General features: G+C 38.7%; 1 protein-coding gene across 1 annotated transcript in view; it reads right to left on the bottom strand.

Annotated features, from left to right (window-relative positions):
• The window catches only part of RERE (arginine-glutamic acid dipeptide repeats), a 265,002-nt gene that overhangs the window by 113,641 nt on the left and 128,289 nt on the right, over window positions 1-23,072 (bottom strand). Inside the window, 3 exon segments of the mRNA XM_044914376.1 lie at window positions 8,363-8,462; window positions 10,149-10,273; window positions 16,865-16,913. Coding sequence (XP_044770311.1) covers window positions 8,363-8,462; window positions 10,149-10,273; window positions 16,865-16,913 — 274 coding nt within the window.

Consider the following 23,072-nt stretch of genomic DNA (forward strand, 5'->3'; position numbering starts at 1 on the left):
TGTTCACAATTTAAAGTAGTAAAATACAACATATCTTTGCCAACATACACTAAGGAGTACACTCCCATCACTAAGAACACCCTCCTCTTCCAACAAGAGAGGCCAACATGTTTATCACATCATCCTCCTCTACACCAATACAAGTTTTTTGTTTTTTGGTTTTTTTATTTATGAAGTAAAAAGATAAATACATTTTTAACATAAATGATACAACTGTGTCCCTAACTGTTCTGCACGTTCACCACTGGACCAAAAACAGTAAGTCATGTGGCCATGAAAATAAGGATACATCAACCGCTACTGTATTTCTCCAACAAGAGCTATGCTATTAAGAATGTACACATGTGGCTCAAGTGTTATATAACCTGAGGACCATCTACATTAGATTAAAATGGACTAAAGACTCCAAACAGGGATGCCTGGGTGGCTCAGTTGGTTAGGCGTCTGCCTTTGGCTCAAGTCATGATTTCCAAAGTCCTGGGATCAAGTCCCGCAGGGACCCTGCTTCTCCCTCTGCCTTTAGCTCCTCCTGCTTGTGCTCTCTCTCTCTCACAAAGATGAAAAAAAAAAAAGACTCCAAACAAAAGGTAGAGCTTGCCAGACTAGATTAAAAAGTCAGAAACAACTAAAGAACTAAAGGACACAAGAGATGTTCTTTAAATACAAAGAAAAAGCAAGATCAAAGTAAGAAGTTGGAACAAGATGTATCATGTGAACAAGCATAAGAAAGCTAGAGTAGTTATGTTAATATCAAACAACACAGAGTTCAAGACAAAGACAGGGTCATTCCAAAAAAGTAAAAGAGCTAATATACAGATAAAGGTAAATATTATGTGCATGTGCCTAATGATATAACTGCCAAATATATGAAGCAAAAGCAAACAAAACCCAAATCCACAATCACAGTTGAAGACTTTAATACAATTCTCTCAGCAACTGAAAATACTAGATAAAAAAAATTAGTAGGACATAGAAGATCTAAGTAATAATAACCACCACTTTAAGGAAACAATTACACAATAGTGCACTCAGTAACTGCTGAATATAAACTCATTACAAGGGCACATGGAACATTCACCAAGATAAACCACATGCTGAGCCAAGAAACAAATCTCAATAGATTTCAAAAAATTGAAATCTTACTGGGTATCCCTAACCACAACAGAACTAAATTAAAAATGAGTATCATTTCAAAACAAAAGGGTGGGGGAGGGAGGGAGAGTGTACACAAGAGAGATCTCAAGTATCTGGCAATTAAGCAAATTAATACTAAACATAGGTAAAAGAAATTTCAAAAAAATTTTTTTGATATTTTTAACACAATGATAATGAAAGAAGAGCAAATCAAAATTTGTGATAAAATCAATTATCTAAGCTCCTACTTTTGGAAGGTAGGAAGAAAATGATCAAATTAACCCAAAATAAATAGAAAAAAATAATAAAAATAAGATTGGAGATCAATGAGATAGAAAACAGAGAAAATCAGGGGCACCTGGGTAGCTCAGTCAGTTAAGCATCTGACTCCTGGTTTTCGCTCAGGTCATGATCTCAGGGTTGTGATTGTGATTTCGAGCCCCAAGTTGGGCTCTGTGCTCAGTGCAGAATCTGCTTAAGACTGTCTCTCCTCTCCCTCTGCCCCTCCCCTTTGTGCGTGTGAGCACGCATGTTCTCTCTCTCTCAAACAAATCTTTAAAAAAATAATAAAAAAGAAAAAAAATCAATGAAACCAAATGTTAGCTATCTGAAATAATCAATAATGTTTATAAACCTCTATTTAGACCGATTGAGAGGACACAAATCACCAATATTAGGAATGAAAGAAGAGTCAAAATTACAAATCCTATAGATGTTAAAAAAGTAACACAGGATAATTTGACATTTTTACCAATAAATTTGATAACCTGGAGGAAATGGACAAAAAGTTTAAAATCACAGATCAGCAAATTACCAAAACTGACACATGAAGAAATATAAATAGGTCTATGTCTATTTGTAATTTTAAACTTTCCATTAAAAAAAATATTTAGTTCCAGATGGCTTCACTGTAAAATCTATCAAATATTTAACAACGCATACACACACACACACACACACACACACACACACACCCAAATCCTTTACAAACTCTTTTTTAAGATTTATTTATTTACAGGGTGCCTGGGTGGCTCAGTCAGTTAAGCATCTGCCTTCAGCTCAGGTCATGGTCCCACGGTTCTGGGACTGAGCCCTGCATTGGGCTCCCTGCTAAGCGGGAAGTCTGCTTCTCCCTCTCCCTCTGTCACTCCCCCCCTCCCACTTGTGTTCTCCCTCTCTCTCTCAAATAAATAAAATCTTTTTTAAAAAAAAGATTTATTTACAAAGAAAGAAGACTACAGCTCAAGATCCCTTATAAATACAAATGTAAAAGTTCTTAACAAAATATAAGCATATTGAATCCAACAGTACATAATGACTAAGTAGAATTTATCCTAGGAATGCATACTTGCTTTAACATTTGAAATTAATCAACAAAATTCACCAAATTAGCAAAATACAGTATAACAAGCATATGATCATCTCATTAGTTACACACAAAAAATAGCATCTGACAAAATTAAATGCCCATTCATGATAAAAAACAAACTTTGATATAAAGGAGAACATTCTCAACTTGATTAACAACAACTACCCTACACTGCACCTATTAGTGAATGGCTAAATGTGTTCTCCTTAAAATGAGAAATAAGACAAAGATGTCCACTCTCATTGTTTCTATTCAACACTGTACTACAGGTCCAAGCAAGTGCAATGAAGCACGAGAAAGACACAAAATGCATAAATCCAAAAGAAAGAGGTAAAACTGTCTTTATTTGCAGATGACATGATTGTGTACACACAAATTCTAAGAAACCAACCAGAAAGCTACTGGAAATTAACAGGAAGAACAGGTACAGGTCAGCACATTAAAACTGTTCCTATTTCTATCCTATCAATGAACATTTAGAAATTGAAATTAAAAATATAATTTTAGGGGCACAAAATTAAAAATATAATTTTAGGGGCACCGGGGTGACTCAGTCAGGTAAACGTCTGCCTTTGGCTCCGGTCATGATCTCAGGGTCCTGGGATCAGACCCCGTGTTGGGCTCCCCACTCAGCAGGGAATCTGCTTGTCCCTCTGCCCCTGCCCCTGCTCATGCCCCTCTCTCTCTCAAATAAATAATCTTTTTTTTTTTTTAAGATTTTATTTATTTATTTGACAGAGAGACACAGCGAGAGAGGGAACACAAGCAGGGGGAGTGGGAGAGGGAGAAGCAGGCTTCCCGGCATCGAGTCCCGCATCGGGCTCCCTGCTCCTTGGGAGCCTGCTTCTCCCTCTGCCTCTCTCTCTCTCTGTCTCTCATGAATAAATAAATAAAATCTTTAAAAAAACAAAAATAAAAATATAATTTTATGAACAATCGAAATTTCAAACAGTAATTATTTAGGGATAAATTTAACAAAATATGTGTACGACCTGTACATTGAAAACTATAAAATCTTACTTAAAAAAAATTAGTGAGACCTCTTTTAAAAATGAAGGTATGTGGGGTGCCTGGTGGGCTCAGTCGGTAGATGGTACAACTCTTGATCCTGGGGTTGTGAATTTGAGCCCCCGCTGGATGTAGAGTTTGTTTGTTTTTTTTAAAGAAAGGGAAAGAGGGGGCAGGGTATGCAGAGAAAGAGGCAGAGAGAGAATCTTAAGCAAGCTCCACACCCAGCACAGAGCCCAACAGCAGGACTCGATTTCATGACCCTGAGACCTGAGCGGAAATCAAGAGTCAAACACTTAACTAAGCCACCCAGGTGCCCTGAGATTACTTAAATAAAAAATTTTTTAAAAATGAAGATATGTATCATGTTCTGGATTCAATATTGTTAAGATGTCAATCAATTCTTCCTAACTTGATCCATATACTCAATGCAATCCCAATGAAAATACCATCAAGCCTTTTTAAAAACAGAAACGGCAAGCTGATTCTAAAATTTATATGGAAATGCAAATGACCTAAAATAACCCAAACAATCTTAAAAAACTAGTAAAAAGTAGGAAGACTTACACTACCTGAGTTTCAATAAAGTTACAGTATTCAAGGGGCACCTGGGTGGCTCAGCTGATTGAGCATCAGACTCCTGATTTTGGCTCAGATCATGATCTCAGGGTTGAGAGATGGAGCCTGGCAGGGAGCCTGCTTGTCATTCTCCCTCTCCCTCGGCCCCTCTCCCAGCCCCTCCCACCAGTGGCCAGCACAGGCATGCGCTCTTGTGCTCGCTCGCTCTCTCTCAAAAACAACAACAAAGCTACGATACTCAAAATCCTGAGGTACTGGTGAAAAGACAGATATTACATTAGTGAAACAGAAGAGAATCCAGAAAAAGACTCAAACTGCTATATGCTTATATGGCAGTTGATGTTCAATAAAGGCATCAAGGCAACGAAATGAGAAAAGTCTGTTTTCAGTAAATGTTGCTCCAACAACTGGCACTTGCATAGGAAAGAATGAACTTTCACCCATATCTCACATCACATACAAAATTAATTTGAAAAGAATCACAGACCTGAAGGCAAGAACTAAAACATCAAGAAAGCACAGAAACAACCTATGTTATCATGGGGTAATCAAAGAAACTCTCACAAAAGGAAAATGATACACTGGACTTTAGGAAAATTAAACATCTTGCTCTCTAAAAGACACCATTACAGAAAAACAGTCATGGTATGGGAGGAAATATTTGTAAATACATGTATCAAAGAAATTGTATCTGCAATATAAAAACAACTCCTACAACTAAATAATTACACTAAAAACAATTCAATTTTTAAAATTGGGCAGAAGATATTTCACAAAAGAAGACATACAAATGGGCAGTAAGACATGAAAAGATGCTCAATATGACAGTCAGGGAATTCAAATTAAAACCTCACTGAATGAGACACAGATAGACATCATCAGTAATGTCAAATGCTGAGGAATCTTTACCAACAAACAAATCTCAATGGGATATCACTATACACCCATTAGAATCACTAAAATGAAGAAGACTGACAACATGAAGTCTTGTTGAGGATGCTGAAGAATTGAAATTCTAACATACTACTGATGGGAATCTAAAATGGTATGGCCACTTGGAACCGTGTTTGACAGTTTCTTAAAAAGTTACCTGCATACATACAATCCTGCCATTTCACTCCTTAGGTGTATTTAACCAAGAGCAATGATAATACACATCTACACAAAGACTGAGTAACAATGTTCATAACACCTTTATTATAATTGCCAAAAGCTTGGAAACAACACAAGCGTCCATCACCCGGTGAATGGATAAAATACTGTGAATATCCATACACAAGAATATTACTCAGCATTAAAAAAGGACTACTGATAATGCAACAGCAGAAATCTATCCCAAAATTATTACAGTGAAAAAAGCCAGACCCAAAAGATTACATAAGATATTCCATTCATACAACATTCTAGAAAATGCAAACCAATCCATGATGTGAGAAAACATATCAATGGCTGTCTGAGGCTAGAAGCAGCAAAGGATTATAAAAGTTCATGAGGAAACTGTGGGGAATTTGGAAATATTTTGTATTTTGATCACTGTAGTAGTTTCACTGGTATATACATCTGAAAAAAACCCATCAAACTGTATATACTTTAAATCAGAGCAGCTTATTATACATAAATTATACTCCATATGTTGTTTTAAAACTTACACACTAAAAATCTCATTTGTGAATAATGAAGAAAAAATTGAGTCAAAACGAGTAATGTAGAAGAGCTTTTATTTAAAATAGGTATTAAGAATTAACAGCTCAAAAATTTCTATTCAAGATGGCAGTTTTAAAGATCAAATTATTTATTTAAATGCATTTAAATTTAAATAGTCCTACTCAGATTGTTAACACTATAACGTGGCTATACTGTAGAATTTCATACACTTTAAATTTCTGTACTGTCCTGAGAAACAGAAAATAGACACAGGTTTACTATAAACTGAGAAATGCCTAAAACCTTGTTTTGACTCTAAGAAAAAAAACAGTTCTCACATGACAATGTATTTATCTTTTAAACTTATTACTTAACACAGCTCGAAACCACCATTACTCCAAGGAAGCTGAAATAAACATTAACTTCTTATAAGATTTTTCAATTCACTTCACTTTTCATTAAAGAAAGTACCTACAACTCAAACTCTGTAAGCCAGTAAAACAATGAAGTAGAAAAATTAAAACAGTCACTAAACTTTTCCATTCATCACAAAATGTACACATAACTCAGTCCTTTGGTGGCTGAACGCACTTGGATTGCATAAACCAAGACACCTGAGCCATTTTGGACACGCCTAGACAGGAAAATTTCAAATGATGGGAAGGCAGCTTCACAGAAATAAAAACTCATAAAACCAAAAGCCCTCTGGCAATGCTTAAGAAAACTTCAGAAGGAACTTGCTACAAAGGACCATGGGCAAAAATAGCCCAAGTTATTTCTGTATAGAAGTATGTTCTACAGAATCCTTAGAGGGGTTGAAATAAAGAGAACAAATCAGATCAATTCAGTAAAGTGCCAAAAATAGATATTTAATTAAATATGGCAACATCTTTATTATTTAAAAATTCAACTGATCAGCATGGTCGTGAAAGTGGAAATTTTTTCATAAAGCTTTTATGCAAAAAACTCCACAGAAGACAAGCCCATATCAAAGAGTTACTCTGAATAAACACACACTTTTTAGGGTATTTTGAATTCACAGACATTCACACCACTCTGACCATTCCCACTGTCTACAGATTCACCGATCTGAGTCTCTGATTCTTCATCAATAAAATACTCTCACAGGCCCCTTCTGGCTCAGTAATGTATACTCAGGATAAAGACCCTTTATAAAAACAAAAACTCTTAAGTATGGAAGAGGCGATAAAGTAAAAGAAATAAATGTATGGGAATGTAAAAAATCATCCAGTTATTTAGCACACGGCCCAATCCCAGCAAGATCACTCAATCCCTAACACATAAGAGACTATTATCATGTCATGTAATGCTCAGGAAACACAACTAGACCAGGAATGCAAATCAGCCATATCCACATGCCTCCCTGAAAGCAAGGTGGAGAGTAGCAAAGTCCCTAAGTTGGGAATCTGGGTTATTTTCTATCCTCCATCATGAACTTTTTCGATTGTTGGCATTCAACAATCATTTGGCCTTTCTGAGCCTTAGATTATTATCTATTTAGAGACTGAACAGATGATCTCAAAAGTCCCTTCCAACTACAGTGACCTCTCAAGAAAAATGAAAAACAAAAAGGGTGCTTAAATTACATTTAGTTAGTCATTAGGAGTTGCTTAGCCTTGTGCTCAGTATCCTATGTAAATATATATAACTTTATTAGTACATCAGTAATGCATAAAAAATCCATTATTACTTCATCAGATTTGATGGTTTCACATTAGTAACCACACAGAGAAGAATTATTTCAAGAAACTTTAGAATACATTAATTTTCCTACACAGCCCTATAGGATGTATTTTAATGTCAAAAAGGAATGTCCAAAAAAAGTAAACTGGTTTCAGTGATCACACTATTTATAGCAATTTGAGTTTTGTTCTTCTGAGCTGCTGTGTGTGTTACAGGATTAGAGCAATCCTGAAGGATGCCATACAACCAACTCAGTACTGTTAGGCTCACTTGTTACATTTTACTTTATGTTTTTTTAAGGATTATTATTTTTAAAACTCAATTTTGTTGTATAATCATGTGAAATATTTACATGGCTCCAAAGCCACATCTATAAAAAAACTAATTTGTTCCAGGAAGTCTGGCTTCTTCTCTATTCCTCCACACACTTTCAAATTCACAGTCTCAGAGACAGAGAAGAAGGCAAAAGGTATGGACTCCAGATTCACATCTTGAGTGTATGACCTTGGCTTGTGACTTAATCGCTCCAAACTTATTTCCTCACATCTACAATGGTGATAATAATAAAACCTACTTCAGAGGGACATTGTGAGGATTAAATAAGATCATCTGTTAACAGTGGTCGGCTTTGTGGGATCTTGGTGAAGATCAACCACTATCATCAGGCTCTCATTTGAGGCTCAACACAATCCTGAGGTACAGACACAGATGAAGAAATGAACCTAGAGGCGCCACATCACTGGATCAAGGTTGGGGGGCCCAAAGCCAAGACCACAGCCCATCTTCCAATCCCAGCACTATACCACAGTACTCACTCCTAAGATTCCAGGCTCCTTCATGTTCCATACTCATCGCGTACTCCCTACAGCTAGCACAAGGGAAAGAGAACTTTGTTCCCACCCAGGGCAACTTCAAAAGACTCACTGTATTCAGTGCATTGAGGGTAGTGTCATCCCGAGATGCTGCAACACAGCCATCTTCTGTGGAACCTCCATCACACATCCCTGCGAATGCTGCCATGCTCCTTGGAGGACAGAAAGGGGAAACATCAGCAAAGAATTATGTTAACCCTCGGTTTCCAGAGTACATTCTCAGCCCAAACCAAATTCCACTACTACATGCATGGTAAGCCAGAGTCCTCAGTCCTGTTTCTACTTTTCTTAAAACAAACAAACAAACAAAAAACAACTTTTTTTAGGGGAACCTGGGTGGCTCAGTTGGTTAAGCAGCCAACCCTCGGTTTCAGCTCAGGTCATGATCTCAGGGTCTTGAGACTGAGCACAGGCTCCACACCGAGTACGATGTCTGCTTGAGATTCTCTCTCTCCCCCTCTGCCCCTCCCCTCACTTGCACACTCATGCACACTCTCTCTCAAAGAAATAAATAAAATCTTAAAAAAAATTTTTTTAGGAGTACCTGCGTGGCTCAGTCAGTTAAGCATCTGACTTTTTTTTTCCTTAAGATTTTACTTATTTATTTGTCAGAGAGAACAAGCAGGGGGAGTGGCAGGCAGAGGGAGAAGCAGGCTCCCCTCCCTGAGCAAGGAGCCCAATGCAGAACTCGATCCCAGGCCCCTGGATCATGACCTGGGCCGAAGGCAGACGCTTAACTAATTGAGCCACCCTAAGCATCTGACTCTTGATTTTGGCTCAGGTCATGATCTCAGGGTCATGAGAGCTGGGTGTGGAGCCTGCTTAAGATTCTCTTTCTCTCTCTCTCTCTCAAAAAAAAAAAAAAAAAAAAATTTAAGATCCTCTACAGTTCACCCTTCACTCAATCACAAGGAAAATGTTTCACTTACTCCAGTCCAGTTGTGTTATTTCTTCCCATGCTTTACCTGTACTCAGCTTTTAGTTTTGAGGGCATGAATAAGCTAAAACAATGTGCCACGACAGTTGGCTAGAGTACAATCTTTTGAAAGAAAGATTATAATCTTTTTGAAAGAAAGATCTTTTGAAAATAATTAAATCCTCTGAAACTTTGCTTAATTCCTTTCATGCTATACATCAACTAACCTTAGGTGAGTTAAAAGCGGGAAAGGGGATGAAAAGAATTCTTAGTGGCCACGCATGCACTGCACTGAGGCGGCCTCGTCTCTGCTGTGTACCTCACACACAGCGCAGTTGACCGCAGGATTAAAATTCAGTTACCGGGGCCTGCCATGGTGCACGCTGCTGACATTGCGGTGAGTCCCAGAGACCACTGCAGACGAAGGAAGGCTCTTTGCCTGCACTGTGATGAGCAGGGACAGATTTAAACTTATCTTTTATATTTTAGGCATTTGTAGGTTAACAAGTTCTCATGTAGGTAAGCCACAAAAACACCAAGCTTGGGTCAGGCATCAAGGAACAGCCTAAAGTAGAGAAATCTGTAATGGGATTTTAAAACGGGCTAAATGACCCAATCACTCAACTTGTATTTAGAAGTGTTGATAATTGCATGTATGGCTTAAGATATTTCCCTGCTGCAGAGTTCTAAAATCTGATGTGGGGCAAAGATTGAGGAAAAAAGAAAAAAGTGACTTTACCATGGTAAACTTTTTCTCTGACATGAAAACTCAGAGCTCTGATTACAGAGGGTATAAGAAAACATAAAGTGAGAGAATGTTCAATGTATAAATAAAATTTCAGGGGAAAGGAGAAAGTTTATTGCCTCCTAATCAATTCAGATGGCCTAATTCAGAGGGTAGAATGGGGAGAATTCCTATTACCTTGCTGCCCTCAAGTACATAAGGAGGTCACAGTCATTAACTCCAGGCATCCAGACCAGTTCCTCATGTTGGGTCACAGTGTCGCCATCTGGAGAAGGGAACGGTTGCAATTCAGGAAGTTTGGCCTGTAAGACAGGGATGAAAAAGTCACAATCAAGGAGCATTTAAAGAGCTGCCTCAACAGGAAGGCCCCGGGAACAGACGCACTAGTTACTGAGCCTCTTTCTTCAGGCAGGACCGAAATAACAGAAACAACTGTGAGTCACTAAAACCAGGCTGTAGCACATTTCAGGATCATTTCACCATAGAAGATTTCACAATGGACTGCTTAATCTCTACTTAAGGAGCAGCAAACAGTGTCAAAATAAACCAGTGCCAGCATGATCCAAAGAGTAAAACAAAAATGGATGCATGTGAATAAAAGAAATTGGGGGGGGGGAAACCCCTCAGGACAGAACAGTTCCTTGATAAAGAAGGGAAAAACACACACATTTCCAATATAACAAGTTTACAAAGAGACAGATAAAAATAATGAAACCTCACCTAAGGATATTTGCTAAAATACCAAACGAGCTATCCTATTAAGTTAAGCTACTCTCGAGAGTCAGTAACTACAGTACTATCAAGGTAAACATAAAAAAAAGACACAGAATTGGGAGTTAACATTAAAAACACAGTTGAACTAAATGATGGTATCAGAAATCAGACCAGCAGTAGCTTCAGGAGGAGTAGACTGCTTGTGAAGGGACAGGAAAGAGTTTCAGAGACAAGAGAAATGCTGCACCTTGATATGAACTGTTACAGCAGACCCAACAGTGTACATTAAGATATGAACAAGTTCACTGTATATCAAGTACACCTCAATAAACTTTTTAAAAAACATTTGAACGACAGTGCTCAACAACCAAGATTCTAAGTCACCTCTGGGTTAGAGATCCAAATACCCCTGGCATGTTCCCATCCTTACTCTGCGGGGCAGAGCAAGAGCCAAGCATGTACTACGACTACCACAACCATCAGGGGCCTATAAAGCAAAGCATCTGCAAAACACACATGTTCCTATTGTCTCAGATGATGAACACGGATACATCTGTCAAATATTTTAAACTAAGAGCTACAGTTAAAAAGCTCCAGTGTCCACAGAAACCAGGCAAAAAAATTAAACGAAGCAAGGAGAGGATAAGGCAGCACTGTCCAACAGAAATAAAATGAGAGCTATATATTTCATTTTAAACACTCTAGTAATCGCAGGACGTAAAACACTACCTCCCAGTCTGGCCTAGCCACATTTCAAGTGCTCACAGCCACTCGTGGACAGTGGCTCCTGTCCTGGGCACAGAGGTATCAGGTGCTAAGGAGTGAAGGGAACCAGGGTGTAATGGAGAGAGTGCTGCGCTGTCCAGGAAAAGCAACCAAGCAGGAATGAGAAGCAGTACTTGTATGTCCGACTGATTTTTTTCCAAAGTCCAGAAATTTGATTTTTTAAAACAATCTTGTGGCAAAACAAAACATTAGCAGACCATGGGGTCTTAGGGCTCCCAGTCTGCCTCACAGGAGATCTCTGATACCTCTAAATGTGTACCAAGCACCGACTTTCTCCAAACAAGGATGCTCTTCTTTAATTTAGTATTGACTTTTATAACATTTAACTGGGTGCCTCAATTAAGCAGAATTGAGGTCTGCTTAAGACACAGTAACCATATTGGAATAAAATTTAAAACACAAGAGATACTTGCATCAAAAGGCCTTTTTTGACCTTTGTACCGAGTTCTGCTTCCCCAGCACCAAGTACAGTACCTGGTATAGTAGCTCTCCAATGGCTGTTTGTTAAATTAGTTAAAAAGTACTATTACTGTGGTAGAGGACAAATCCTCCCCGGTCAAGAGAAAAATAAGCTGGAAATATAGTTAGATAGTTTATAGAAAAAGAAATGCAAATGGCTCTTAACGATAGGAAAACATGGTCAAACTTGCTGATGAGAAAAAGGCAAATCAATGACACTGAAATACAATTTCTCATCTGTCAGAATGACATAAATCCCGAAGTGTGACAATATACAAGACTCTTATTGTATTAGCACTTGAGTGAGCTGCTAGCACAAAGGCAAAAATGGTACGATGTCTACAGAGGGGCATTTTGTAATGTCCTCACATTTCCACGTGCACCTGCCCTTTAAGCCAGGCATCCCCCTTCTGGGAATATATTTCAAAGATACGTTGGCAAAAATATAAAAATCTGTATGCTCAGGCCATTCACTACAGCATTACCTGTAATAGCACATAACTGGAAGCAACTTAAATGCCCAACAATAGGAACTGGAAGAATGAACTATTCCATCCCCGCAATGGAGTTCCATGAAATGGGAGAAGGAAATGAGGAGTCACTCTACACACTGCTACGGAGCGAACAGCAGGATACATTGTTAAAAGATAAACGGAAGTCGGTAAAATGTGTATATCATGCTACCACTTATCTAAGAACAGAGGGTTGGGGAATAAAAATAAGGATAAATCAAAACAACAATTATCCATCAGGGAGAGAAGGAAAATGTGGAAGGGACAGAGATAGCAGACTTCTTTGAGCACACTTCTTCCTTTGTATGTTTGACTTTAGAGTTATGTGAATAACTTTATGTAACTATAAAAACAAAATGAAATTTAAAGAACAACAATCTCTTAAAAACCCTAAAGCAAAGGGAAATAAATGCACTAACTATATAGTGAGTTGGTTCCTCTCTAGGAATTATTTCAACTAACTTTAAAACACACATTAATTTGCCTATAAAGCCCTAGTGGGATATATTCTAAGAACAACAACAAAAAAATTTTAATAGTAAGCGGTTTTCAATAACCGTATTATTTGTAGCAGTGTTAAGTACTATTATTCTGCACTATTATACATGTATTATGGGATTAAAGCAAATGAATAATTACATTGGAGTCATCTGAAAATGGGATTTGAGACATGGGGAAAAGATACAGATATAAAAGGAAAGAAAGATAGGATTAAATATAAAACCCAGATAAAAATCTGAATTGGAATTAGAAAGAATCTGCAATATTTTATCTTCAAAAAAAGGGGGGAGGCCCATATTTCCTAACCTGTTCCCTGAAAAGGCCTAGGAAGAGTAACCAACCTAGTAACAATGAACACCCAGCACCCAGTCAAAAAATGTCACTTCCCAATAAAACAATAAGGGCTCCTATGAGAAAAGTTTAATTCTAGATCAACGGCAGGGAATATACAAGATGAAACATTAAAATCATGTCATACCAGTTAAAAGAACCCTACCAAAAATCCCTGGGGTCCGTCTAGTCAAAAGGACACAGAAGATGGCAGGAAGAGGCATCCTACCAGTCCCAAAAGGATAATTTAATCATCAGTAAGAATAAGTTCAACTGGTTAGCGGATAACAAATAATTTAAAATCCACTGGTGACTGCTGAAGATGCTGGGAAACCAACCTATTATTTTTGAAAACTGGTGAACAGAAGGAAGGAATTGAGCATTTATCTTGCCTTTCCTCTGTGCTTCTGATAATCAAATAGTTGGTGGTAAAGGGAGAGCTTCCTTTATTCACCTAATAAATGAAGGAATGACAGAGTATCACCATTTTAAAGGGTGGTTCTAAGTAATAAGCCATGGCTGCAAATCAGCATTACAAGGACACACATACTTCCTGGTCGACTACATAGCACCACCCATGCCAGGCGCAGAGGACTGAACTAGGATGATATTACACTTCTAGATTTAACCACTAATTTTCAAGATATGCCAAGGACAAGGGAATAAGTCTAATCACACATAAAGATGAAATCAGCCAAATCCAGACTATGGGACACCCTAATGGACAAAACACTCACCTTCTTCAATACATATATTGAGAGAAGGGGAAAAAATGAGAACAACATATGAGTTAAAAGAGATTTAAGAGACCTATTAACCAATTGTCAATGCATGGCTCTTATTTAGATTCCAATCTGAACTATAAAAAAAAAAAAAGAGGTATTTAGGGAAATCTGGACCAAGGGGTACTTAAGAAATTGCTAATTTTTATTAGGTATTACATATTGTGACTTTGTTTTCTGAAAGAGCTCTATCTTTGGGATATTAACAAATAAATGATAGATTTGTGATTTATTTCAAAACAATGGTTGGAGAGGTGTGAAGGAGAATAAATGAAACAAGTCTGACCGTAACTTGATATGTGTGAAAGCTGACTAATAAGGGTAAGGGGATTTATTTTACTATTCTTTCTTGATTTTTACAAATGTTAATATTGCACCAAATAAAAAAAATTAAAATTTTAATAAGGAAAATATTGCCAATCCATAAAAAAGTCCTGTTACATTTGGTGCTCCAAAACATTTCTTTTTTAAAATAAAGCCTAATGAATATATTTAGAATCTGATATAAAATAAATGTAAGTATACAAGAATGTAAGCATACTAAACCTGTTCCTTTCCAAGAATTTAAGCATCTTTTACTTAAGAACCACTTTTTCTTGGTCACAGTGGCCTATGACTATGGGTTTCAAAACAAACATAAAGCCTTAACTTAGAATTTCATTGTTTTAGAATCCTCACTGCCTTAATGTTCAAACATTGACTTAAGTTCTCCCAGTAAAGGGTAAGTGGATATTTGTTTATGGCTTTTTTGTAAATATAAATGCAGTGATCTTTGGCTTTAAAAAATTTGTTTCTGTGAAAATGTTTGTTAATCGAAGCCAACAGAGTTATTTACAGAACTGAGCATGTCTAGTTCTTCATGTACGAGAACTGTTTTCCCTCCCCAAACCTTAGTTACCTGAATTGTCCTAAGATTATTCGTAAAAACTGAAATTCAGTGATTAAAGGGAAGTGAGAATTCTAAACAAACAAACAAAAAAAGAAAAAACCCACCACTTTTTCTATTACGGCAAGGAAAAAAAAAATCAGTAAAATAAAGTTTAGTACAAAGATCTCAAGACACAAAGAGGAAGGAAAAATGGGTGGGAAAATACAGTGGCGAGAGAGCAGAGAGAGGGACAGGTAGTCCAGTGGTACCAGGTTAGTACTGGATTCCCTGATTAAACTGCAACTGCTAGGCCTGAAGACACAGAACATACAGCTGGTGGCAGTCAGACCCACCTCCTAGGCCACACCAAGGCCAGGGTCTACTTGAACAAGGCAGGCATTAAGGAGGATGTCTTCTTGCAGCTTCTTTTTGTCTGTCTCAGTTATAATCCTAGTCCTGAGATGAGACATGCCTTCTAGAAATTGGATGCCCCTGATGGTTTCTACGTTTTGGTTTTAATATTCCTTCACTTCTTAATTTCTTTCTTATCACAGAGTTAAAATAGGTTCTTAAAAATATGAATGGCATACAAGGAATGCTCAAAATCCAGACAGAAAAATGAACTACTAAACCTCAATATCCTTACAAACAGTTGTCTGTGTCTCACATCTGTACTATGTGATGGCCCTATGGCTCACTCAAATGATAGCCCATGCCAATCACACTAGACCCACTTTCCTCACAGTTTAAAAATGGACAGTGACTCGATCCATGGCAATGACATATAGAGACTACTAGAGACCTTCTGGAAGACTGTTCCTTGCTCTTAAGGGGAAAAGAAGGATGATCCCTTTTCCTGCTCTCAACATCTGCTATAATTCATTCAAGGTAAGATCCACTAATATTTTAGTGCATTTAGAAAGGAGAAATGCTGCCAATTAAATTATGATCACACTACAGAATGTACAATGAAGTCTGATGCCAGAGATAATCAAATGTGAAGGGAAGAAGTACATCTTAGAATCAGTAAAATTCAGCTACCACCTAAAAGAGAAGGCAGCCGTGAGGGGACAGCTAGGCACCAAGAGAACTGTACAGAAGCTGAGCAGAGCCCTGGTCCTGTCTGACCAGGATGTGATGGAACGTGAGATCATAAAGAGCCACAGGCAGCCAGAGTTCTCTAGCCCTGCCTGTCAAAGCATCCTGATACAGAGATATGGGGGGGGGGCAAAGAGGGCACTAAGAGTCTTAGTAAACTGAATAAAGCATGAGAGGACACAGGTCACAACACAACAAGCTGCTGACCGACAAAGAGCCTAAGCATCCCGCCTCTTCTGAAGGGCAGGGGCTTTTTAAAACTTACAATTCAAGTATGTAGTGACCAAATGTCCATAAATGAATGAATGTGTACATGAAATGTGGTAGCCTTAAAAAGAAATTAAAGTTGGTATGTGATACAACATGGCGGCACCCTGACGGTTTTATGTTAAGTAAAATAAGCCAGATGGAAGGACAAATACTGTGCAATTCCACTGATACGAAAAACCTAGAGGAGTCAGATATACAGAGACAAAGGAGAAGAGGGGTTGCCATGGGCTTGGGGAGAGGAAATGGGGAGTTAGTGTTTAACGGGGACAGAGTTTCAGTCTGGGAAGATAAAAAAGTTCTGGAGGTGGATGGTGGTGATGGTTGCACAACAATACGAATGTACCTAAAACCACTGAGCTGTACACCTAAAATTGTTTAGAATGGTAAATTTTACATTTTTAAAAGTTTTAATTTTTAAGAAGTATGCAGTGATCAGGGGAAAAAGAACCCTGCATTTATATAAAATTCCCTAAAACATAACAATGATTCTAAATTGCTGCTTAACAGAATAAAGGGCCAGCAGAATAATAAGAAATAAAACCCTATTGGAGAAGCTACTAAAATTTGCTTTACCTGATGGCTAGGACCAACACGAATTTCCCCCTGGGTGCTGTTCAGCCTCCTGTCATGAAAAGAGCAGATCAGGTTAGCACCATATAGTCCTGGCATAAACATTCACACATTTTTTTCAAGACAAACAATTCACTTCAAATAAATGAGGGATAAGTTCCCCACTATTTCTAGCGTTGCCCTGTACATGCACACTCCCCCACCCCCCATACACATCTCTAAAATCTCTTTCCTCTAAAAGCCCCATTCCTGCAGCTTCCTGTCGTGAGTACCCATACCACGGTTCTTCAGACCTCAGAGAGTTACGTTCCAACAGAACAATCCCAGTACAGGTTTCTTCTTTTCAAAACATTTCACACGCCCTACTGTAAACCTTATTAAAAGATAAACAAGAGAACTATGGTTCCTAGCACACACACGGGGTCATTCATTCATTCAACAAATATTTATTAAGTACCTACTGTACACTCAAAACTGTCCTAGGTGTTGGGGATAAAGTAATGAGAAACACAATACCCCTACCTTATTAGAACTTATATTCTTATCTGGGTACAAAACAAAGAAACAAAAAGTAGATCAGATGATAAAAGGGCCAAAGAATTAAGGAGATGGTAAATGATGAAATATTTTCACAGTTCTTTATACAAGATAGTTAGGAAAGGCCTTTGGGCCAAGGGCGGGGCGGGGGGGGTGGCGAGGGGCAGAGAGAAAGGCAGAGAGAGGATCACAAGCAGACCCCATGCCCAGCACAGAGCCCGATGAGGGGCTCGATCTCCTGACCCCAAGAACTATGACCTCAGCCAAAATCAAGAGTTGGATGCCCAACTGACTGAGCCATCCAGTCATGTCCCAGAAAAGGCCTTCTTAATAAAAGCAAAAAAAAAAAAAAAAAAGCAGAGATGAAAAAGGTGTGGGGATGAGCCCAGAAGATCTAGGAGGTGGAAGACTTCATCTTGTTTCTGTCTGTGTCATTCCTACTGCACTTGCAAAGCTCACCCTCTCTTGCTTCAAATCCTAGCCATCCCAGGTTCCTTTTAGAAGCCACTGTTTCTGTAAAGCCTTTCCTGATCTCCTTCCCATTTCACCCCACAACTCCCCAAAGTGTGGATTGCCTTCCCCTTTCACTCCTTCATGAAATGCTTGTTGACTTTTTTGTCCCAGGCCTTGCACAGGGTACTCACAAGGTATATGGTGACGGACAAAGAAATACAGTCCCTGCCCTCCCGGGGCTTCGTTCCCAACTCCTGGTTATCTCAACTCTGAGTCGTGACTAACTGTGGGCGATCTCAGGCCACCCTTTCCGTGCCCAGGGACAAGTCTATTGTGTTGCACAGCCACCTTTGAATCTCCAGCAGTGCTGGGGAGAGAGGGCTTTTACATGGTGAGAGCTGCCGATGGTGACTGGTAGACTTCACTGTGCTGCAGAGTATAACAAAGCAGCAAAGCACCGGAGATGCCACACGGTCTCGTGTTTGTCCTCCACAGAGTTGATAACCCTAACATTATGTGTGAAGTTGTTAAAATGAATTCTGGAAAATGATTATTTCCTTCAGGTCTAATACTTTTTTCTTTTGACCCAACGGTTTCTCTCAGGAAGAGTCTTATTTGGAGAAAGTGGGCAGTAGATATAACAAAGGAAGGGAGAAGACTCGGAAAGGAAAGATGTGGCCCAGTTCTTAAGGAGCTTACACTCCAACTACCCAGGGAAGTATCATCCATCCCCAAAACACCAGAACAGTTCCAATCACTACACTGGAAAGCACAAAACATCTCAGGAGAAACAGAATACAAAAATGCCAAGGGAAATGATCAAAATTAGGCAGGCTTCACAGGGAGACAACAGTGCATGCAGTGGTTAATTTCCAAAGAAACCTCTGAAGGGGAGCCCATCAGCAGGGCAAAACAGGACTTCCCAAGGAGGGAATAAAACCCTGCAGAGGTGGGACAGGACACGGTGGGAGAAAAGGTTGCGTAAGTACAGTCCTTAATGTACAAAGCACCTTCATTTCCCCACTAGGGGAATGGCATGTTGAAAAACAAGCCAAAAGATGGAGTGTTCTAGTAGGTTCATGTAGGAACGACATGCTGTTTTAGGAGGTCTGAGAGGAATCAAACAGGCCAGGAGGCTATTTTAATCATGAGTACTTTAAGAAAAACAAGCAGTCAGTGTTACTGACCATTTCCCTTCCAACTCGTTCCTTTCTGTTTCATAACTAGCTATGAGCAAAACTAGCTGCCAAAAGCTCTCCCCTGTATCTCTAAATAGTTTCCAAACGCTTGCCTGCCTACAAGCAGGTCTAGCCAAAATGTGTCATCTGAGAAGGTTTCAGCTGCAGCCCATCCAGTAACTTGTGCCCACAGCTCAACTTCCAGGTTCTTCTAGAAGGTCTATACTATGCTAAGGTTCTCAAGTGGATGCCTATGAAAGCATTTCCCCTTCACTGCTACACACGCACTGCTAAGTCCTTGATAATTCTAGAACAAACATTCCTGGTCTGTTTTTATTTTAGTCTTTTTCCTTTTTTATTTTTTGTGTGGTTTATTTTTTGTTTCTTCTTTTAATATCTTCATAAGCCAGTATTATCATATTTAGCTCAAAAATGTGCCACAATAATAAAACAAACACCAAATATCTTAGATCCCACTGGTTTGCATAAAATAGGTTAATAACTATACAAGTGAGACCAACAAGTGTACTGAGGATCTTAAGAGCCTAAATTGGAAATTGTTTCTCTCGTCTTTGTTTCTATCAATGATGGGTACTAACAAGGTTAGTAGTTTTAAAAGCCCAAAATAAAATAACCTTTGAAAATTTAAAAATCAATATTATAACAAAATTATTTCTTAATCATATGCAACTTTTAAATATTAGGGTTTCTTATAGCAAGAAATACAACAAAATTATTTTGGAGGAGGATTAGGATCCAAGGCAAGCAGACAATGGCACTGGCCTACCATTTCCAGGAACTCCTGGATATAGAATATATGTAATGGTGGAAATGTTTTTTTTAGGTCCAAGATAAAGATAGCAACATGCCCCATTAGAGAGAACTGGATGCATCTGACAGAAAAACTGTCAGCATATGAAATGAAGATGAGCGACAAGAAGTAAGCTTTGTGGGAAATAGCCAGTACCCAGCCACATCTGCGATCCACCAAACAATCACCATCTCCCCTCCCTCTTCTGACAGCATCCAAACTCTACATTAAACTACATGTTCATCCCCTGCTGCCTCACTGCCCCCTTCTTCCTGCAAGCTCCTCTCGTGGTCCAAAGCGCCCTATCAGAGAATGACACTCTGCCAAGACTCATTTGGACATTTCCTACCACCCCACCCACTATGGGACGGACTACAGGCTTCTAGAGTACAAGAACGGATACCCATCTTGTGTGTCCCCAAAATCTAATACGCTCCCCGCCTGGCATTTTTATGCATTCAGGACAAATTTAAAGTTCCTTAGTGGCAAGAATACTTCTAGATTACCAACTTGTAAAACTTGACAAAAATCACCAGCAATTATTATTTAAAAGGAGTATCAACAGCCTGTAGAAAACACTCTTAATAATCACATGCTGACCAGTACGTATTTCCTTTTACTTAACACAGCAATTTCCAAACTTTTGGTCTCAGAAATTCTTTACGGTCTTTAAATTACTGAGCATTCTAAGGAAGTTAGGTTTTTGAGAAATTTCAAAAAAAATTTTTTAAATAGCAGTTAAGGCTATTACATATGAACATGTATCATTTATTTTTATAAAAAATAACTGTATTTAAACCAGAAAAAAACTTAATGAAAACAGAGGCACTGTTTTGCATTTCTGCAAATCTAATCCACGACTTAACAGAAGACAGCCAGATTCTCATATCTGCTTCTACATTCAATCTGTTACAATAAGTTATTTTTCTTAATTAAGATTTTATTCATTTATTTGAGAGGCAGACAGAAACACTGCAAACAGGTGGAGGGGAAGAAGGGTGGGAGGGGAGAGAGAATCTCAAGCAGATTCCTCACTGAACGCAGAGTTTGACGTGAGGCTTGATCCCACAACCCTGAGATGATGACCTGAGCCGAAACCAAGAGTCGGACACTTAACCTACTGAGCCACCCACATGCCCAGCAATATGTTATTTCAGTTAGAGTATATGAAGAAAACCTGGTCTCACAAAGATAATAATTGGAAATGGGAAGAATATTTTAAGTCTTTTTGGCAATTATGGATATTATTTTTGATACTACCCCAAAACTCAACAAAGTGGTCATTTCTTAAAGGTTTTTACACAATGTGAATCTAAAACCTTATCTATGATCTTTTTGGACTCTTTTACGTTAAAAATCCATTAGTCTGTCTTGGCCTTTAAATGGGTCCTTCTACCTGGACGTGATTTTTGTAAAGTCATGCATAAATTAGAAGGAAAATATTGGAGGGGCGCCTGGGTGGCTCAGTCAGTTAAGCGGCTGCCTTCGGCGCAGGTCATGATCCCAGGGTCCTGGGTCTTTCTCTGCCAAGTAAATAAATAAAATCTTTTTTTTTTTTTTTAAGATTTTATTTATGTATTTGACAGAGCGAGACACAGCGAGAGAGGGAACACAAGCAGGGGGAGTGGGAGAGGGAGAAGCAGGCTTCCCGCGGAGCAGGGAGCCCGATGCGGGGCTCGATCCCAGGACCCTGGGATCATGACCTGCGCCGAAGGCAGCCGCTTAACTGACTGAGCCACCCAGGCGCCCCTTAATATCAGTTTTTTTTTTTTTAAAGATTTTATTTATTTATTTGACATAGAGAAGAGACACAGCGAGAGAGGGAACACAAGCAGGGGGAGTGTGAGAGGGAGAAGCAGGCTCCCCGCAGAGCAGGGAGCCCGATGCGGGGCTCAATCCCAGGACCCTGGGATCATGACCTGAGCCGAAGGCAGACACTCAACGACTGAGTCACCCAGGCGCCCCAATAAATAAAATCTTAAAAAAAAAAAAAGAAGGAAAATATTGGATACCAGGTTATCCTTCAATTAGTAATGACGATAGTTAGCATGTAAGTACTTTTCTACTGTTCTAGGTGCTCTACAGTCTCATTTCTATGCATTCATTTAATTCAAATTTTGATATTAATGAAAGCATTAATAGTGACAGTCCCAGAAATACAGATCTTATTCTATCTTACATGTGAAACAACACAGCTACTGAAGAGGTTTCTGCTTGATGTACAGTGTTGCTTAATTAATACAGTAGGTCTGGGCAAAAACAGGATGGCCATCAATTAAGGAAGGAAAATCCAGACCAAGGACAGTGTAAATCCCAGTGAGGTCGGATAAAGGATACCACATACAAAATAAGAAATCAAAGATGGAAGTCATGTCCCAGGATAATGCAGGACAAATCTATGTACACCCTTGTCCTTGCCTCAGGGTTTTCACCTACATTATCTTAAATTCAGATATCCTGCAGTTGCATTACGAACACCAGCAAAATAGTAATACTAGTTATCACTTACTAAGTACTATTTGTGCCAGGTATATGATTTCATTATTCTGTGACAACCCTATGAAGCAGTATCTCCACGTTATAGATAATAATGACAGTACTAATTCTAATATTAAGAAACATATATGGTGAACATTTACTATGTACCAGGCATTTTAAGCTAAGCAAATTCCACATATTTTCTTATCTAATCTTAAGGATGACCCTATAAGGAAGGTGCTATTATTACTTATCCAGACAAGGAAACTGAAGATGAGAGAGAGTTATGAAACTGCCCAAGATTACACAGCTAACAAGTGGGAAGAAAAAACCAGGATTCAAACTCAAGTTTAGTTGACTCCAAAGTCAGAACTCCTACATGGCAGAGAGATTAAGTTACTGAACCAAAATAACAGAATTACAAATAGAACAAGTATGAGAAACCATATCCTTATCTTCATTTCAAGCATCAAAGACAGAATTATCAGAAAGAGTTTCTTTTTAGCTTGAAAATCATGTTAAAAGAGAAAACCTACAGGGGCACCTGGGTGGCTCAGTTGGTTAAGCGTCCGACTCTTGATTTCAGCTCAGGTCATGATCTCAGGGTCGGGAGATTAACCCCCAAATTGGGCTCTGCACTGAGTGTGGAGCCTGAAGCCTGCTTAAGATTCTCTCTCTCCTTTCTCCCTCTGCCCCACCCCCACCTCGCAAGTGCATATTCTCTCTCCCTCTCTCTAAAAAAAATTTTTTTTAA

Source organism: Neomonachus schauinslandi, chromosome 4 (genome assembly GCF_002201575.2).
Source record: "Neomonachus schauinslandi chromosome 4, ASM220157v2, whole genome shotgun sequence".
Taxonomy (NCBI): domain Eukaryota; kingdom Metazoa; phylum Chordata; class Mammalia; order Carnivora; family Phocidae; genus Neomonachus; species Neomonachus schauinslandi.